The sequence below is a fragment of the Ictalurus punctatus genome, chromosome 4 (assembly GCF_001660625.3).
Source record: "Ictalurus punctatus breed USDA103 chromosome 4, Coco_2.0, whole genome shotgun sequence".
Lineage (NCBI taxonomy): Eukaryota > Metazoa > Chordata > Actinopteri > Siluriformes > Ictaluridae > Ictalurus > Ictalurus punctatus.
The window spans coordinates 7679160-7697500 of record NC_071284.1 but is presented as its reverse complement, the minus strand read 5'-3'; the positions used below and the strand labels follow the sequence as shown (position 1 = coordinate 7697500).

At 39.9% G+C, this 18341-nt stretch overlaps 1 protein-coding gene across 1 annotated transcript in view; it reads right to left on the bottom strand.

Annotated features, from left to right (window-relative positions):
• The window catches only part of ap2m1b (adaptor related protein complex 2 subunit mu 1b), an 18727-nt gene extending 387 nt beyond the window's left edge, over positions 1–18340 (bottom strand). The window contains exons 1-12 of the mRNA XM_017465783.3: positions 18182–18340; positions 15034–15150; positions 11548–11813; positions 9047–9129; positions 8715–8720; positions 8477–8612; positions 8161–8305; positions 3687–3809; positions 3469–3604; positions 2334–2431; positions 2120–2231; positions 1–1443 (exon numbers count right to left, since the gene is read on the bottom strand). The exon at positions 1–1443 is cut by the window's left edge and continues 387 nt beyond it. Of these exons, the coding sequence (XP_017321272.1) occupies positions 1309–1443; positions 2120–2231; positions 2334–2431; positions 3469–3604; positions 3687–3809; positions 8161–8305; positions 8477–8612; positions 8715–8720; positions 9047–9129; positions 11548–11813; positions 15034–15107 (1314 nt within the window). The 5' untranslated portion in view covers positions 15108–15150; positions 18182–18340 and the 3' untranslated portion in view covers positions 1–1308. The remainder of the gene's footprint in view (positions 1444–2119; positions 2232–2333; positions 2432–3468; positions 3605–3686; positions 3810–8160; positions 8306–8476; positions 8613–8714; positions 8721–9046; positions 9130–11547; positions 11814–15033; positions 15151–18181) is intronic.
• Between the last annotated feature and the right edge of the window lies 1 nt (position 18341).

Genomic DNA, 18341 nt, shown 5'->3' with positions numbered 1-18341 from the left:
TTCTGGTAAATCTTTCCTCGAAAATCGGGAGCTCTGATTTAGTTCCAAAGAAATTCAGCCCATTTTTTTGTTTTCCTTCAAGCCTGCACACGTTGCTGTTCCTCCACATTTGGGGCATAAAAATCTCAGAGTAAACTAGAGGAAGGGATATGGGAAGATGCACACCCCAGTGCACGGGAAGAATCCCACGGGTCTGCCGTAAACCTCTGGTAAACAACCTGGTAAACATGCTTGAGGGAAGAAGATTCCTGAGAGATGTTGGGGGACCCTCTGCTTATAGAGCCCGAGTCTCTCTCACATACATTCGTACATACATACACATAACCAGCCTGAATACACCTCCTCTACAGCCACAAAGCTGAAACTTCAGCCTGGCAGGTCACTTCTTACCCCTTCATGGTGTATAGAGTTTGTACACACAGACACACAGCTGGATTTATTTCTTATAGTACTTTAAATTCATAGTTCCTCATTTCTGAGAATTTTGGTCACACAGATAAAAGTGGAACATCAGAGACCAAAGCAGACAACATTTCCTCATTATTAGCCGTATGAAAAACTATATCTGAAAAGTACTGACAGAGAGGAAAATGAAAGAGGATAAGTGATACAAGTTGGGGCAAGAGTATTGATGCATACAATAAAACACTGCCTACAAAACATGGACAACAGCTAACTAATACACTTGGGGATTAGGATTTAATAATAAAAAAAAAAAATAAAAAATAAAAAAGGTAGGGAGTAGAACTGATGAATAAAAATGAAGTTTAGCTGACTACACCAGAGCAGAAAGTACAACCACACATCTTGTGAGAAAGAGGAAAACGAAGCCCTGATGAGGCCTGAGAACAGAAGCACAGGTTCACTGCTTATCGTTAAACAGGGAGAATGAGCCTAAATCCTCCATTAATCGTTCAGCGAGGGGTCTGGAATGCTTAAAAAGAGGAAGAATGGGTGGGCCCGATGGAAAGGGGGCCTCGTCTTATAGCAAGTAAGTATGCATAATGAAGCGAAATGCAGCTGTCATATTATCAAAGATATCTAAACTTATTTTGAACCCTTTTTCTGTTTTCTCCACTAGACATTATTTCTGAATAACCAATGATATATATATTTTTTTAAATCTTTTGTTTTTCACCGTCAGTGTGAACACAGGAAAAGTGGAAGAGGAGGGGAAGGTGCAGGAGAGAGAGATGAAGGGAATGCCTCTTCTGCACCTCCTCCAGCGAGGCTCCGCTTGCTCATCTCTCCTCGTCAAGCCCCCCCACATCCCTCTCTCCCCTCCTGACTGAGCCGGAGGGGCCGCCGTTAGCAGCGGGTCTCGTAGATGCCGCTGCGGCCGATGTAGCGGACCCATTTAATCACGTCGTGATCGCTGTAGTTCAGCTTTGGCTCAAACACCTTTAGGTAGCGCACCTTGAGTCCGGACGGGGCGAACGGCACCTGAGCAAGAGCAACCGGAGTTTTATCGTTAGAATTATCGTGATACTAGGAATTGAGGTTTACTAACAAACAAAAAAACAAACAGAGAGACATACAAAAACAAACAAACAAAGTAGCACCGATGTGCAGATCTTTCTCATGGTGCACAGAATGTATAGATATAATGTTTAAATATTAAACAGGAATTCCTTCCTCCCTCGGTCTCACTGTATATTATTCCATATGTAATTTATTATTTGTCTGATGTCTTGAGCATTATTCTAAAATATGTGGAACAGTAAAAAGAAGCATGGTTGGGTATATTCCAAATATTTGACTGGTGCTGCATCACTGCAAATTGCTGAGCATGAACAGTGAACCTTTAAGAAAGATCCTCATGAACTCCTAAGACATATCTACACATATAGACAAATATGCAGAGGAAAATGCCTTTTTGGAAACACCCTCTAAGGCGGAGGTATTTAAAACAAGGTTCAGAAAAGGTTATGTTTTTATTTTCAAAAACGATTGCTGATGTCACTATTGTGGTTTTGAGTATGTTTTGAATGTGCAAGGAACTATTATCTGATAGTTACATGATTCTATGCTAGAGTTAGTACGCACCTTTAAAAATTTATTCGTATTTGAAAAAAGTTGATTTTTACAAGGAGGTTACACATCCGAGAACTAAACTGACCTCAAAGTTCATGGAGATGGGTGGACGAGCCCACTTCTTCTTGTCATTGGTGGGCAGCAGCTCAATCTCAGCACTGATCTGTGACTCCTTCATACCAGCCATCCTCTTGATCCTAGACACACACACACACACACACAAACACAAACACTCTGAAGGAATCTACCAAAACAAGGGCTTGTTTCATAGGCGTGAGAAAGCTGCAGGTGTGACTCACTTCCACACGATGGCGTTTTCACTGGCCTTGTACTTGGCTTTTCCCTTCATGCAGATCACCTGCACACCACTGGTGTTGAGCGGGGTGGGAATGCGCACCTAAGGACACATGCAAAATATAACAACCATACAATGTGTTTATGAAACAGATAAATTAATCGGATAACTGCCTGCCATCAAACCCAGATGAGGATGGGTTCCCTTCTGAGTCGGGTTCCTCTCAAGGTTTCTTCCTCTTAAAACATCTTAGAGAGTTTTTCCTTGCCACCGTCGCCACTCAGTGGCTTGCTCAGTTGGGATAAATTTGCACCTTTAATATCTGTATACCATGTTGATATTTCTGTAAAGCTGCTTTGAGACAATGTCTATTGTAAAAAGCGCTATACAAATAAAATTGAATTGAATTGAATTGAAACCCACTGCATCTTAAATAGTTCATCTCAATTACACGCAGGTGACAGTATTAATAATTATATGGTTTACCATAATTTTTGCACACAGTCTGCACAGCGCTAAATTATAAACGTCTCTTGATTGTTAGAAACATTAACCTTTGTAGCTCTAGTGCAAATTTTAAAAACATGCAGTACACTACCAGTCAAAAGTTTGGAGACACTCGACTGAAATGTGTCTCATGATTTTAAAAACCTTTTGATCTGAAGGTGTGTGATTAAATGTTTGAAATCGGTGTTGTAGACAAAAATATAATTGTGCCAACATATTTTTCTAATGAAAGAAATTAATAACGTTATTTCCTAAAAATATATACATTTTTAAATGTATGACTTGGAGCGAAATATTCCGAAAAGCAGACAATAAGAGTCCAACGAAGGTGGGAACTCTTTTAATACTGTTTAAAAGCATCTCGGAGAGATTCCTCAAGAAATCGGTTGAGAAAATGCCAAGAACACATTTCTGGAAATTCTAGGCAAAAATGGGGTCTACTTTAGACATGCTAAAATACCAAATTATTTTGGATTTATCACCACAATATAATTCCCATAACTCCATTTGTGTTACTCCAGAGTTTTGATGACTTATTATAAAATGTGGAAAATGTTTTTACTAAACATTTGACCGGTAGTACATTTAAATAACTCTTCGGAAAACGGGACGACGATGACAATGACACTCACCTCAATCTTCTGGGCCAGAAGTGACGGTTTGAAGTTGGACTTGATGACCACCTTCACCTCCAATTTGGTGCGTCCCACCTCTCTTACCAGAGGAATGACACGGAACGGCAGAATGATGTCCTTAGTGGTGCGATACCTAAAGTGACGACACACACTTAAGAAAAAAAAGAAGTGCACACAATGACCTACGTTGTGTACACGTATAATCATATACAGACCTCATGAGCTCGTACTCTCCATCCGGTGGGATGAAGCTGATGCTGCGCTCCGAGTCAAACTTGCTGAGTCGCACACACTGGTGGAAGGTGCAGTCGTCGATGGCTATAGACTGCTTCCCGCTACTGCAGGGCGTACACAGGAAACACACACTCTGAATAGCAAACATTACTGCAGAACAGGACACAAGCAGTACTGCTTAAGACAAGAAGTAAATCTGCATATTGGGAGAAGGCTGGGAAATTCAAATGCTTTTTTTCAGTCTCTATTACAGCTAGATGTTAGAACTAATAAATGGTGAGTCATAATATAGGCACGCAGTTAAGCTATATGTGCTATTAAGGGTAATATTCTCTTGGATATTGGATATTAAATATACAGTTAAGTACGAAGAGTTTATGGGCAAGGTAAAACTTGCGGTGGCTATGGTTACCACATATCTGTCTCATTTGTCAGATCTCAAGTTATTTGTGGAATACAGTGTTAGTTACATTTATATAGTGCTTTTCTAGAGACTCAAAGCGCTTTACATGGTATTGGGGGGGTAAGTAGTATAGTTAGTAATGCATAGTATTGTATAGCATCCACCTGGATGATGTGACTGCCATAGCATGCCAGAAAGTAAACCACACACCAGCTCTTAGTGGAGAGGAGAGAGTGATGTAGCCAATTCAGGAATGGAGATTATTAGGGGGCCTTGATAGAGAAGAGTCAACGGGGGAATTTCGCCAGGACACCGGGGCTATACCCCTACTCTTTTACTATAAGTGTCCTGGGATTTTAACGACCACAGAGGGTCGGGATCTCGGTTTAACGTCTCATCTGAAAGACGGTGCTGTCTTTAAAGTATAGTGTCCCGTCACTGTTCTGGGCTATTAGGCCCCACACAGACCACAGGGTGAGCGCCCCCTGCTGGCCTCACAAATACCACTTCCAGCAGCAACCTTAGTTTTCCCCAGGAGGTCTCTCATCCAGGTACTGGCCAGGCTCAGCCCTGCTTAGCGTCAGTGGAAGTGCATTTAGTTGTTGCAAAAATAAACATTGAAAAAGAAAAAGGAAAAAAATTTTTAAAAATCCCACATGGCTTACTAATGCTATAACTAGAAGCAGGAACACATGGGGTCATGTCCGAGTCGAACGTCTGTGTAGAACGCCGTGCTCAGAGTTCCTACAGGTACCTTTGTGGAAACTGAGGTGCTTTCTAACACAATGGAGGAACTGTGACTGTTGCATCATTTTGAGCATGCCACAAGAATACAGCAACACAACACACTGAAGACTTTTTTTGGCACTAATATAATCAGAATTACGTTATTAAACAGCTGCACATGGCAGCTGACTCAGCCAAGGCCTCATGCGATATTTGCTTTATGATTATAGCATTCATTTCACAGTGAGCAGCAAAAAGGAAAAATAACAATAATACAACTGGGTATTCTGGACAATATCTATAGTGTTCTCGGGCGATGGCTTGTGTGGATAGTTTTACAAAAGCACAGGGCAGATGTTTCAAATGTCCACAAATAAAAGAAGGCCGAAGAAGGTTCTCACTCACATAGCTAAAGTCGAAACTTAGTCAGAAGCTTGGGGAATAAGAGAGAGATAATATTTCCAATAACATTCAGTACAACTACATTAAAACACTTAAACTGCAAATCGGTCTCGGATTACACCTGTTTTACTAGCTGTAACACGTGGCACCAAACATCCACTCAGTGTTTCATTTAGCGACAGACACTACTACCACATTTCTCTGTCTGATGTGGAGCATTCATTTCAGTGCTTTGTTTTTATTGCCTTATAAAATGATACAAATACCAGTACTTGACAGATTATTATTACAGTACATTTCTACTGTGTTCATACTGTGGCAGACTGAACTTTAAAATGAGCATGCGCTACTACAGGTTGAAATTTGCCGTGTGTTCAATACTTCCCCTATATTAAAGTCTGTCAAAACAAATGCATGCGTCACTGACAGTTTAACTGCAGTGGAAAAAAAACGATACTTGATTACATCCCAACCTCCCCCTGGAAGTTAGAAATTTTCAAAACATTTTAATTAAAGCAGAAGGCACACCTGTACCACTGAGACTTCAAATGGCATGACACAAACACACACACACACCTGAGGCTTTAGAAACTAATACAGGAGAATTTGTAGATGGATGACTGGGTGAGGAGTGAGGTACACTACCTGCCTCCCAACTCACTGCAGTCCAGCAGAGAAAAGGGGGGGAAAAAAATGTGCAAATTACAAAATAAAAAAATAAAAAACTGAACATGAGAACAAAAGGACAAACCTCATTTACAGCAAAAACAGAAGACAAGCATGCAATTACAGCAGTCATACTCAATAAACGTGACGAAATCAAACCTTACAACAGTACAGTCCAAAAGTCTGAATCGTTTCAAACCTAATACAAAGCATTAGTGCAAGTTGATAAATGACCTATTATCTTATACCTTACGTGTTTAAAGTCCCAAGAGACAGTGTAAAATATTAAAATGGGTGGTACTCATAATATATCATATGTACACGGACACTGCCGGTGCACCTGGTGAGAATCAGGACTGTTCAGCCTTACTCAGCCTTACTCTACTGAATTATAGTGTAGTGGTTTAGAGTCTTTAGGCTGCCAAGACTTAAAAGTATCTTTCAAGTAGGAAGTTGTATTTTATTTCAGTAAAAGCTGTGTGGAAGGCACAAGCAACATCACTGATCAGACCCTCACTTCACACTGAAGAGGAACTATTCAGGCAACATGCATGACACCACTTACTCATACTTTGTACTACATGGTCAAACGTGAACGGTAAATTAATTTGTAGGTAAAAAAAAACCCCAACCCCCCACCCCCCCCCAAACTCAGGGTTCGTAGGCTTTTAAATAAACAATTCAAGGAATTCAATATCCCGTTGATGCCCTTTATTTCATCCAGCTCTTGTGACACAGTTAAAATAGTGCCAAAATGTACGCTCCCAAAGTGTTCATGTTTGTTGTCTCTTAACGAGTAAGATCTTTCAGCCAGTAAGAATTTTGTTCAACTTGATGAACAAATGATTCAACTGCAGAAAATCATAAACACGAAAACAGTTCAGAGTAGACAGGCTTGTAGGTTATTGATTACCCCCCCCCGTGACTGGGATTTTAAAATACAGAAAGACAGGAATTTCCACCATTTCCGGTTTCAGGAGAGTGAGGGAGGCGTTATAATATTACCAGCTGTGCAGTCGGGAACTGTGGTAATCATGAAAACTCAGCTGGATGGGGGCTTTTTAAGTAATTCTTACAAATTGGTTGTCAAAGCATGGTCAACATTTTTACTGTTTAGTGTTGAACAGAACAGCATGGTTTAAAAAAAAAACATTTAAATCGCTTTCTAACTATTTTCACCATTAACATGATTTGTAACGCGTTAGAGTTTACACGTCACAGTAGGCCTTTTTTTTTCTCTTTCCATCTTATGGCCAAAAACCAAAAAAGCCGCGTTGACCATTTTCGGTCGCAGTCAGGGAAGCCTTCGCTCTTGGACTGATCCAGGGCCAGAGCGCGCTAAACTTTCTGCCACTCGAGTAACTGAAATATTTTCAGGTCTTTTCCCTTCACAATAACGAGTCAGAAGAGAGTACTGCTGAATGGGTGGCATTTAAATCCCTCAGTTTTACTTCCACAGACATAAATAAAAGCTACATTTGTGGGAGATACATACACTGTGGCTCAGACAGACTCAAAGCCTCAATCCCCACCCCAAACTACAATGCACCTCAACATTACTCTAACACTAGCATACTCTGATGTTTTTGCAGTGCTTCTATGTAGTGATCGACCGATTATCGGTTTTACCGATATTTCCCCTGATATTTAAGCATTTTTCCATAATCGGTTATCGGTTTTGTAATATCCGAAAACCGATAAACGGCCACCGTGTGGGCTTTTTGAGAACTGCACGCAGGAGCACTTTTGTAGGACTAAATCTGAAGAAAGACAGGAACAGTGCATTTTATTTTTTTGCACTTTTACAGACCCCTCTATTTATTGGTGTATAAATAAGAGTTTTGTTTTGTATGCTAGGAGGATGTGAAATTGACAAAATTGTTATAAATAAAACGGTTTGTTCAGTTCAGCGGTGCGATCACTGTCAAAAACAGAAGTAAAACAATAAATAAATATCGGTTATCGGGCACGTAAACATGCAAATATCTGTACCGGTTATAACACCTTTTAAAAATCAATATCGGTCGATCTCTTCTCCTATGCAAAGTGTGTAATGGCTGGTACCGCTGGTAAATAAACTTTATCGGCAATAATCATCACTGGACATCGTGGCATTGTTATATTATGTTATACTGCACAAGCCTAGACTCAGACCTTAGGACTGAACTGTATGGTTCTTTTATGTATAGTTTTTCATTCCAAGGTCAAGGAGAACTATTTAACAAAGAAATCCACAACAATCTAGTTTAGTGTCTCACCTCTTGCCCGCATCATCAGTAGTGCCTCCTTTGCCCTGCTTGTCGATGACAATCTTGTCATTCATGCCAAACTTGCACTCGGGCATTCCACTCAGGTAGCTCTTCATAACCACACGGCCTGACACATGGGCACTCAGCACCTGACCTACACACACACACACACACATATATACATACATATACATATCCAGCCATGCCATGGGCACACGGTGTACAATAAACGCTAAAAATCACCAAAATGTACCAAGCACATCATACCGACACACAATGCTCCTAGAGCCCCATGAGCCAGTTCAGCAATGGAATTGAGTGTTACCTTGCGGTGACATGAGCAGGTTGACACTCTCCAGAACATCCAGGAAGAGTTCGTTGCGACGGTACTTGATGCCCTCACGCCTCCATCCGATCTGCCCGGTCACCTGACTGGTGATCTGAGACTGCTCTTCTTTAGTCTGGAAGCAAATACAGAGAAAATGATTTCGATAAAACATTTGTACTGTCTGATTAATTATTATCAGAGAGAGAGAAATCTGTGCTATCACAGGTGTGCTTACATGATGCTGGAAGGCAGGTTGTCAGACCAGGCGATGGAGCACGGAGAGTTAAAGACAACAGAAAACATAACAAATCAAATCAGTTTATTTGCAGTGACTCAAATAATTGAAGGGATAGCAGCATTTACAGCGAATGTTTACATCACAGGAAGAACAGCAAAATGTCGCCAAACTCAGTCAGTGGAGCAAACTAAATATTTACATACCCAAAACCACATTTAAATAGCCAACAAATATTGACCTGGACCATGGGTTGTTGGCTAGTAACAACAAAGTAATAAAACTGCCATCTTGTTTAAAGTACTCTGAAAGTTATAACTGTTCGCACTAACCTGGCTCTTGATTCCCTGTTGAGTGATGAAGGTCTTCAGTGCCCCGGTCTCAGAGTTTTGTGGGTAACCAAAGTCCAGGATCTCTACAGTAAGGGGAAAGAACCATGTAGACGGCACTAATTCATCACAAGCACGACGACACACAAAAAAGAGTGGTACGTTCATTTCTGTCTATCTGTACCTTCTGCAAAACAATCCTGGCCTGAAAAAGGCTTTACGGAAGTGCATACAGTTGAGGTCATAAGTATACATATGTCTTGCAGAATCAGAAAAATGTTAATAAACAAACAAACAAAAATGAATGAGGGATCATAAAAACTGCATTTTCTTTTTATTTAGTTCTGCCCTGAATAATCCATTTAACGTAACAGATGTTCACATAGTCCACAAGACACAATAATAACTGAATTTACATAAATGAAAAAAGTTCAAAAGTTTACATACGCTTGATTCTTAATACTGTGTGTCGTTACCTGGATGATCAACGACTGTTTTTATGTTTTGTGATACTTGTTCATGAGTCCCTTGTTTGTCCCGAGCAGTTAAACTGCCCACTGTTCTTCAGAAAAATCCTCCAGGTCCTGCACAAACCTTACCTTTCCAGCATCTTCTGCCTATTTGAACCCTTTCCAACAGCAGCTATATGATTTTAAGATCCATCTCTTCAAAACGAGGAACTCGTACACGACTATTACAAAAAGTGCAAACATTCACCGATGCTCAAGAAGGCAACACGACACATTAAGAGCCAGGGGGGTGTAAACTTTTGAACAGAATGATCGGTGTAAATTGTTATTTTGTCTTCTGGGAAACATCTACATATCTTTTGTAGCTTCTGAAGAGCACTAACGGGGGGATCTTTAAACAAAATAAATGTACACTGATACGGACACGATACGTAAACATTATTATTAAAATAGCTTCTCCTGGACTATTATTTAAGGCAACATTATTATTATTATAGTTTTTAAATGAACATTTTGCAGATTCTGCAAGGCATATGTAAACTTAACAGATCTCGACTGTAATTATTTAAACCTGCCTAATGGGTATTCGCTGAACAGTTATGTACAACATTATTATAGTCAACACTAAATATCAGCTCGACAACAAATATTTTATGATGAGACCACCTAGGTAGGCCAGGAGTTTTGGCATCGTTTCTGCCTCCGGAGATAAAGACAGTAGCACAGAGACAGCTGCTTATTTTGGACAAATTTCAAGGAGCACTGGAAGTGTCCTGCTCGGAGAAGGCAACCCAATTACTTTATATGCCAGAGAAGAAGCATTCGGGGAGGGGGCAAAAAAACAACATGGTGGGTAAAACTGTCTGTCTTTCTGATATAATACCACAATATTATTTTGTTACCCATTTCAAAATCTTAAGCAAACAACATACAGAAATCTCATCTCAAGCACTTAGTTAATAATGTTGCAGGATCCCAGGATGTGTGAAGATGCTGCTCTGTCTGCGCAGTATTTTCTTTAGGTTTTGATTTTCTTATATACAAGTCATAAAAATCAAAACCTAAAAAAACCACAGCACAACAGAAACTCCAGCTGCTGCTTGTGGGAATAAGTGAACTCCTGGTATGCTGGGTAAAGTTTAAAAAAATAAAAATAAATAAAAAATAAAAAAAACCCCGCCAGATTCTGGAAAATGAAACGGGCAAAAAGAGAGTCAACAGCTACAACCCATAATAACCAACATCAAACAACAGGTTATATGACACTGTGCAAGACGTAGGCTTGTTTTCATGCAAATGAATTATGTTGTTTCCTTATACCAGGGCCATAGAAATCCCTGTTACAGAAACTTAGTCAAAGAAAGAAAATTATAAATAAAAAACTCTTTCCATGACTCGTTACAGCATCATCTCTGTATCTTCATCACTGGGTCAGATGTGATTTCTAAGAAGAAGGTACAAGGCTGGGTGGGAAAGTAGGCGGACAACCAAGCTTTCCATTTCTAAGTTAGTCCATCATTTAGTGAAGGAAGGCAGAACTCAAAGTAGAGCTGATTACTGACAACAAGTGTACGATATCACAAACGGAGACCTGCCAAACACAAAGAGGAACAATGTGTAGTCCTCTTTGAAGAGGAACAAGGCATAGTCTCCAGGGGTGGGGTGTTAGTGTGTGTGTACATGGCCCACTAACCACCAGGGGCTTGGGGTTATTACTCCATTCTAATTAGTGGTGATTACATAGCGAAGCATCACTATTGCACATATTATGGACAAAACTTTGGTGGGTAACTCGTCCTACACCGTTATGACATTAACGAAGGCTAAAACCATCTCCAGACACGTATTCTTGTCAGAGATCATCCTTGTCTCCTCACGAGACTAATTTATGCTTAAACAAACAATTCCACCTTGATGCGTCAACCGCTTTTCTTTGGTGATACACAGCTGATATTAGCTTAACATAATTGGGCTCTGGTGAAAAATGGAGAGACAGAAAAGAAAAAGGGAAAAAAAAAAAGCAAGTCAGTTTACCATCTAACAGCTCGTAGATCAACACAAAGTTGTTTTTGATGTTCTCCTCACTGATCTTGCCGAAGTAGGCGGTCATGACGTCGCACATCTTGTAGAGGAACTCGAACACCATGGCGGCGTTGACATTCTGCTTGGTGACGGCAGCCAGCCAGATGTTGGAGCGCTTGACGTGGAAGAAGCTGGTGCGTGCGATGTTGGTGACGGGCGAGCGGACCTGCTGGCGTGCGTGGATCACGTTAACCCGGAATGCATCAACCGCGTTCCTCCTGCGAAAAACATGCACAAACAAAAATTAGCACACGAACAGAATACACTAAAATCAATATCGTTATTGGAGACACCTTTTAATCTTTTCATTATATAGTCGTGCTAATCGTCAACAATTGACAAGTTTCGCACTTTTCCTAAAAAATTGTGACATGTTCAAGCTTTAGTACCTTCATATTTTAAAAAGGCACAACTGTCATTTTTAAACCCAATGCTATTATTGCCACTTCACATTCAGAGTCTGAGCCACACCCTTGCACAATAGCAAAGAAAGGCGAACGCGAACACATTTTCTCCAAGACATGCGAAACCACTTGCTGCATCTTTCTGAGTTAGATCACAGAGCAATTAAAAGCACAATCTGTCTGATTTTGTCTACTGTATAAGGCCATCTTTTAAATCCAAACTATACCGTCTAGACTAGAGATTTATCATATGAAAATGTATAACACACACGTGCTTGGTACATCATAATATTATGCTTGCTGTCGATCCTAACATACAATGCAAACCCATGGAAAATGCTAGAAGAAGGGGGAAAAAAAAAAGGTTTTCTAGTCATTATATTTTGAACTAAACTGAATCAATAAACTCCAAGAGTTATAAAATGGCCTATGAAGAGGCAACCCAAGCTGTCGGTATAGTGATCGCTATTTACAGAGCCATAGATGAACCGGAAGGGGATCAAAATAGCGGACTGGAATCAAAGTAGATACTGGACTCTTATCAGGTTCACTTCTGTACTGTGTCCACATTGCACTGACTGCTTGGTCAAAATAAATAAATAATTTTAATAGAAGAACATGCACGTTTGCCAAACCGTTAGAGCGCAAAGTGTAACGAGGCCTGCAACTATTGACTATCGAGATCATTTTCCACCACAGTCTGCCTCAAACATTTCTGTACTGCACAGTACTTTTGCCTCACAACTCTGAGGTTGGGGGCTCGAATCCCACCTCTGCCATGTGTGCGTGGAGTTTGCAGGTTCTCCGCATTTTTTGGGGTTTCCTTTGGGTACGCCGGTTCCCCCCCTGTCCAAAGACATGCATTGTAGGCTGATTGTCTGTAGTGTGTGTGTGAGAATGTGTGTACGCACAATTGTGCCCTGAGATGTATTGGCACCCGACCCAGAGTGTCCCACACCTTGTGCCCGGAGTTCCCTGGGATAGGCTCCAGGTTCCCCAGCGACCCAGTGTAGGATAAGCGTTACGGAAAAACGGATGGGTGGATGGGAAATTCCTGCATTTTATAAGCATGAGATAAACTAAAAGCATAATTCATCTTAAGAACTTGACAAAACAAAACCCTCGGTAAAAGACAAACCATACGTACATATCTTTTCTGTACAATAGCACACAGTTACAAATAAATAAAGGGCATAAACTTAAAAACATACTTTATCAAATTGTCCAAAAGACACATTCTCTTGCACGTCTCGTTTTTAAAGTGACAAAGTGATAAAATAAGTTATAAATGACATCATTACACCCACGCAGTCTACATAAATCAAAGTTATTTCCAAACTATGTTTTAGACCAGCAATAACTGTCTTACCATCATCTATATACATTTTCTCTACTCCTCTCATCAACTAGCTAGCAATGCTGAGAGGCAGGAACTAACTGTGTTACATCAGTACGGATGTAAATGACAGCTCGCTCTCTGTAGGAATCGGAAATGCGGCAGCGTTTAGGTTGCCATGTGCTCTGCTGAAAGATTTTTCCCCCCATTAGACTTTTCCATATCAGGTGTGGTGTTGCGGCAGGATAATTCATATTCGTACAGACACTAAGCGCCTCTATCAAAGCCTAGACTGCCGGAGCGATCTAGAAACTGATGAGGTGTATACACAGGGCATAAAATGTGAGATTTCTTTTTCTTCAAATTAAACAAATCCTTACATAGTCCTCAGTGCTTCGTTGAAATGAAAGCCATTTTGATTTTCTTATAATGCGGAATACACATTTCAGTCATTTCACTTGGACTCCTGTACGATTAACAAGAAAAGAAAACAAAACCCAAGGCATCTCACTATCTTAAACTCCTCTTCATACGCACATCACCCTCCTCCTCCATTCTGCCTTAAGAAGAGATGAGGGCCATGAACACTCCCACCATTCCCTGTTTTAAGTGTAGGTTTTCATGGTCACTCAACTGTTACACTTTGTCTACAGAGCATCATTACATACTCGGCGTGCACACGAACACACGCACTTGTGGTCTGCGACAGCCAACACCACTTTACAGAGCCACTGTAGCCATAGCAACCAAGTGTCTGAACAGTGTCTGGGACTTTTAATGCATCTGGGTTTTGTTTTAAAAAAAAAAAAAAAAAAAAAATTGTTTAAAATGACTTGTTTCAAAGAAACTGATCTTTTATATATTAAAAAAAAAAAAAACAGCTACTAGTGCCGCAGTTTAAATTATGAGCACATTAAAGTGTTTCTTGGCCTTAGATGCATGTAAATCTATTGTATGAGACCTTTCAAACAAAATTAGGCACGTTTCAAAACCTAATAGGTGCGCTTTAAGAAAATATATTTCCTCTTTATTATTGTTAAATAAACGCTATTTTGCACATTTTCTCTCACCAACCATTTCTCATTTGCAATAATTAAGACATTCGTCTGCATTTTCATTATTCACAATCCAGAAGTGAGATCTCTTGAAAGCTCCTGCTTAATACACAGAGTGACGATGACGGAGAGGACCAAACGTTCAAAACTGTGGTTACACTTCACTAGAGTTGATGTAGACAACGCTCCTAGTTGGTTTGCTTACCTTACGTCGAAATGATGTAGATTTCATTACATATTCAACATATTTTCTACTCGTTCTTAAATCCCCAAATAAAGAAATAAATCAGTATGTAAACACTTCGGCTATTAAATGCACGTGACTTTCAATTTTAAAAATAACCTACATAGAAATCTTTACATTATTTTATCGTGCAGTAGATAAAATCTTAAACACTTAAATCTTCACACTGGTGCATTTACAAAGATATATATTAACAAACTATGCTTAATCAGAAATTAGTGTAGAGCTACCGAAAAAGTAACAATAAGAATACCGTTAAAATACCGGATCGATAAGCAGTAACGGTAAGAGCAGTAATACCGTTAAAACCGTCACGATACCCATCCCTATTTACATTGTCGTCTACTCGGATACTGATCTTAAATCTCGTGCCGAGGAAGCAGGCGGATCGGCCCTCACCCTATGTCGTCGCGGTAGACGCGCGAGATCAGCACCTCGCCCTTGTGGTTGTAGATGAAAAGTCCTCCGATCATGGTGGCGCGGTCTCTCAGTGTTCACATGCCATGGTACAGAAATCTGGAAAACAAGATTAAAGACGAATCAAACACAAGACACACCACCGCCAAAGTAATAACTGTGCTACACTGTGATAAAGGTGTTTTACTCTGCATGCGTGTGGAATATATAACACTCAGCAGTTTAACTTTGCAGAGGTTGTGTACTTCAATTGCGGAGTATTAATGCTAATACTGAAGAAAAATATACAAGATGGGACATTATGACATTTTTATAATAATAATTGTCTCATCTTTCATTATGGTCAGTAATATGAGTTTTTTTTTTTTTTTTTTTTTTTTGAGTGTTGTTCGAATGCAATTTTCAGAAAGCGCTCCTTTAACAGAAAATTATCCCTGGGGCAGATATTGCATTGCAAATGAGTTTCTGTTTTTGTGGCCAAAAGACAGAGCTTGGGATAGACGATTGCTGCTTACGATCCCTTTCAATTGAAGCAGGAGGAGTGATGGCTCTTTAAAATCTCCCTGATAATAATATTATTACCGTTGCACGAAAGATTACCGTTGTACTCGCCAAGATCAGTACAAGCCTGAGCAAGTTGATATCCTTTCACTTGTAAAAACAAAACAAAAAACCCCCAGCTAAATAGCTACCGTGATTATAGATATGGAAAACTGGTGTTATTCTGTTTACTACATAATCTCCTAATGGCAAGTAATACGAGAAGGTTCGGTGAAAATGTATGCGTGTATGAATATAAAAATAAATAAAAAAGACCCAGTCGGCAAATACAACAGTCCTAACTACACTAATCAAGTACCAACGTTTTCATGCCACAAAAGCTACCGACAAGTCAGGACTGAGGTATCGCTGATGTACACTGATCAGTCATTACATTAGAACCACCTGCCTAATATTGTGTAGAAGTTAGCAGCAGATCCTTCAAGTCCTGCAAGTTGAGGTGGAGCCCTGCGGATCGTTTAACTTATTTGTCCGGCACATCAAGCATCTGTGGGATCGGACCGAGATCTGGGGAATGTGGAGGCCAAGCTAACACCTTGAACTCTATCATGTTCCTCAAACCGTTCCTGAACAGTTTTTGCAGTGCTGCAGGGCACATTATCCTACTGAAAGAAGCCACTGCAATCAGGGAATATTGTTGCCATGAAGAGGTGTACTTGGTCTGCAACGTTTAGGTAAGTGGTACGTGTCAAAGTAAGATACACATGAATGCCAGGACCCCATACACAATACACGGTTGTCCTTCCTTGGACCACTTTTTCAGGTACAAACCGCTGCATACAGGGAACACTTCACAGGACCAAAAAGGTGTTTTGGAGATGCTCTGACCCAGTCGTCCAGCCATCACAATTTGGCCCTTGTCCAAGTCGCTCAGATCCTTACTCTTGCCCGTTTTCCCTGCTTCCAACACATCAACTTCGAGAACCGACTGTTCGCTTGCTGCTTAATATATCCCACTCCTCGACAGGTGCCAGTGTAACGAGATAATCAATGTTTTTCACGCCACCTGTCAGTAGTGGTTTTAATGTTATGGATGATTGGTGATGTGAGATATTATATCTCTCTCTCACATCAATGTGATTGGGAAAAAGGGCGGAGCTAAAAAATAATCAAATGTGCCTTCAGACAGGTTTCAGATAATGTAGCTGTTGCAAGAAGACAAAAACAGTAAACAACATTTTTTCTGATGAATTTGGATATTTTTATTGCTGCAATTTAAGAAGACATGTTACAGATTTTCAGTACAAAATTATTTAGATTAGGCTGAAAAACAAGATCAGTACAAGATTAGGCGGAAAAACACTGCAGGATTCCTTTAATATCTACGTGCCAGCGTGTATACTCGGCTCTACGCCTCTCCTTTTAAAAATTCTTCAAAACACACTTCTAAATGGTAAACTAGAAGACGAGAGCAAGCAAACACAGACACACGACCTAAGTGAGTCAAATAAATTAATTAGCCTGTGTTGTAAACATCTTGATGTAACAATGCATTAAAGAATACAGTGCAGTCAGTGACCTTGAACAGATCTTACTGAAAACATTCATCTTCATGGCTTATTGAGGGACAGGAAATAAACTGCTCATATTCATATGCAAGTCCAGACATGCATTTCATGCATTTATTAAGACTAAATGGACTGATATTTTTTTGTAAATACATCCATCGTTTTATTTGAGTGCCAGAAAAGTCCTAAAAAAATCTGCAATAAAAAAACCAATCACATTATTGAACAAAATGAGTCCATTTACAGGGTTAAAGTCAAAGCTTATATAAGGACTCAAGAGATATTCACTTACACTCGCCTCCAGGATTCAGTCAGAAATTTGTAACATACAAGATAAGCCTTTGGTTGCTAGAATAATAATTAGAAGAGTAATTATATATTTAGAGGGGAAAAAGAAAGAAAAATCACATCATATTTCACAGAACCGCAGCAACCAATATGTCTGCCGCTAAAACCGGCCTTTTGGGGCTCAATCAACAACGGACATTTAGTGCACTATGTAGTGCGTAGAATCTAAATATTTCCTAACATGTGTAGTGCACTCGTGTTGAAAACGCGAGCTGTTTATGATACAGCCCAAGAAAATGTGCACTTCCCTAAAATTACACTTCAGTCATGGCACGTACAATGTTCTTAATAGTAAACATTGTCTAAACCTACGCGTGATAAAATATTTAATACTTTTTATATATATATCTCTCTCTATATATATAGTTGAACCGATATCGCGGTTAAAATGTTATCGAGACAGGAAAAAACATACCTGAGCACCACTGCAGGGCGACTGGCTAACTGCTTAGCAACATCACGATTGACGTTTATTTGAAAATAATGCTATATTTATTAGATATCAAAACACAAACAAACAAATGTATAGGGTAATTTATCGGTTTGTGATACACCAGGTTAAACACTGTCTAAGCAAACTAGCCCATGTTATAGTTTTATAGACTAGCTAACGTTACTCGCTGTAGTGAAGCTCGACTCGTTTGAATTGAATTTCTGCCAAGACACTCTTTCAGTACATTATGACCAAAAGCCAAAAGACTCTTAAAACTTACCAGGTGACTGTCTGACTGCCACAAAACCGGGCCGGTGTCGCCCAAATAGCCGTAGCTAACGCTCTGTTATTCAGTCAGATCTGGAACACTATAGCGGTCACTGATCAGTCATTCTATTCAAGATGGCCGACCTCTCCCTCCTCACGAACAGCGGTATTTT